The 1,286-nt window shown below is 31.9% G+C and overlaps 2 protein-coding genes across 5 annotated transcripts in view; both read left to right on the top strand.

Annotated features, from left to right (window-relative positions):
* The window catches only part of LOC107437837 (rifampicin phosphotransferase), a gene marked incomplete in the record, with an annotated part of 597,639 nt that overhangs the window by 341,264 nt on the left and 255,089 nt on the right, over positions 1-1,286 (top strand).
* The window catches only part of LOC122270504 (rifampicin phosphotransferase), a 112,129-nt gene that overhangs the window by 105,456 nt on the left and 5,387 nt on the right, over positions 1-1,286 (top strand). For all 4 annotated transcript variants that reach the window (XM_071180694.1, XM_071180693.1, XM_071180695.1 and 1 more), the window contains exon 38: positions 96-198. In XM_071180694.1, the coding sequence (XP_071036795.1) occupies positions 96-198 (103 nt within the window). The remainder of the gene's footprint in view (positions 1-95; positions 199-1,286) is intronic.

The raw sequence follows: 1,286 nt of genomic DNA on the forward strand, positions 1-1,286 counted from the left end.
TTAACGATATTCCGAGTACCACTTGCGTCGCAAGTGTTAAACTCGTACAGTTTATCAAATGTTTTATTTTAATCTCCTGCATTTTATATTTTTAGCCGGGTGAAATCTTAATAGCCTACAGTACAGATATTGGATGGAGTCCGTATTTCCCAATTATATCTGGTGTTGTCACCGAGCTTGGTGGACTCATCTCACATGGTAGAGTATTCAATTAAATTTATATAAATATTTAGTTTTTTGTAAAAATCAAACGTATTTGGGAGGATAATTTCAGCTGAGAGATAGTTCTCTTGTAAAAGTAAATTGCTGCCCAAGTCAAAACTTTTGATGGTTTTATATTGAAGTACAGTAGAGCGCCGATTATCCTAACCCTTATTATCCGAACGTCCAATTATCCAAACTATGTCCAAATTCCCTTTTCTTTTAGAATACTTTTTAAATTATCGACAATTTTTCTAAATTTAGAAGAATGAATAATATCCACTACATCTGAAGACCATATTTAATTTACAACCTTTTTTTAGCATTTCACTTATAGTAGCTTAGAGGTTAACCTAACCTACATACCCCTTTAACCCACAGTTAAACCTACATACCCCTTTAGCCCTTTTCAACTGAAAATTAGCTTCCAAGAATACGATCTTCATTTTGACAGTCTACAATGGTTTTAATGCGGAAGGAGTTTATGAATGATAAGTGCTGAAGTTCTACAATTGGGGAATGGGTAATTGTCAATTATGGTTAATGACTAGTGATTACAGTGCTTGGAATCTTAGATCTTGGAATAAAATTTTTAACAGAAAAACAAACGATATTGAAGTTTCTGAACCAGTAGATCTTCTGGATGAAAAGATGCCCGGTTATACAGCAGAAGAAATAGAAGACTGGTGTCGAGACACTGAAAACGATCCAGTATTTCAAATTTTAAATTATGATGAAATTGTTGCTGAAATTTTGAATGAAAATCGGAACACCTCAGATGAAGAGGAAGAAGTAGGTGATCAAGTTCAAGATAGTGGATGTTTTCATGCAATTCATTAGATATTGCATTGAATAGGCTAGAACGTCAAAATTATGTTAAGTCAGTTCAGTTGATTTGTTTAAAAAGAATAAGGGATATGGCTGTTCAAAAAAGATAATCTTCTTCGAAACAAAAGTCTTTGCTGGATTTCTTTTGCAATGGAAAATAAAGAAAAAAGTAGTAAAATCAGTAATTGACAAAAAACTATAAAAAGCTGAAATATGATAAAAATAATTCAAAATGGAGAAAAAGTAAAATATATATA

The sequence above is a fragment of the Parasteatoda tepidariorum genome, chromosome 5 (genome assembly GCF_043381705.1).
Source record: "Parasteatoda tepidariorum isolate YZ-2023 chromosome 5, CAS_Ptep_4.0, whole genome shotgun sequence".
NCBI classification, from domain to species: Eukaryota; Metazoa; Arthropoda; class Arachnida; order Araneae; family Theridiidae; genus Parasteatoda; species Parasteatoda tepidariorum.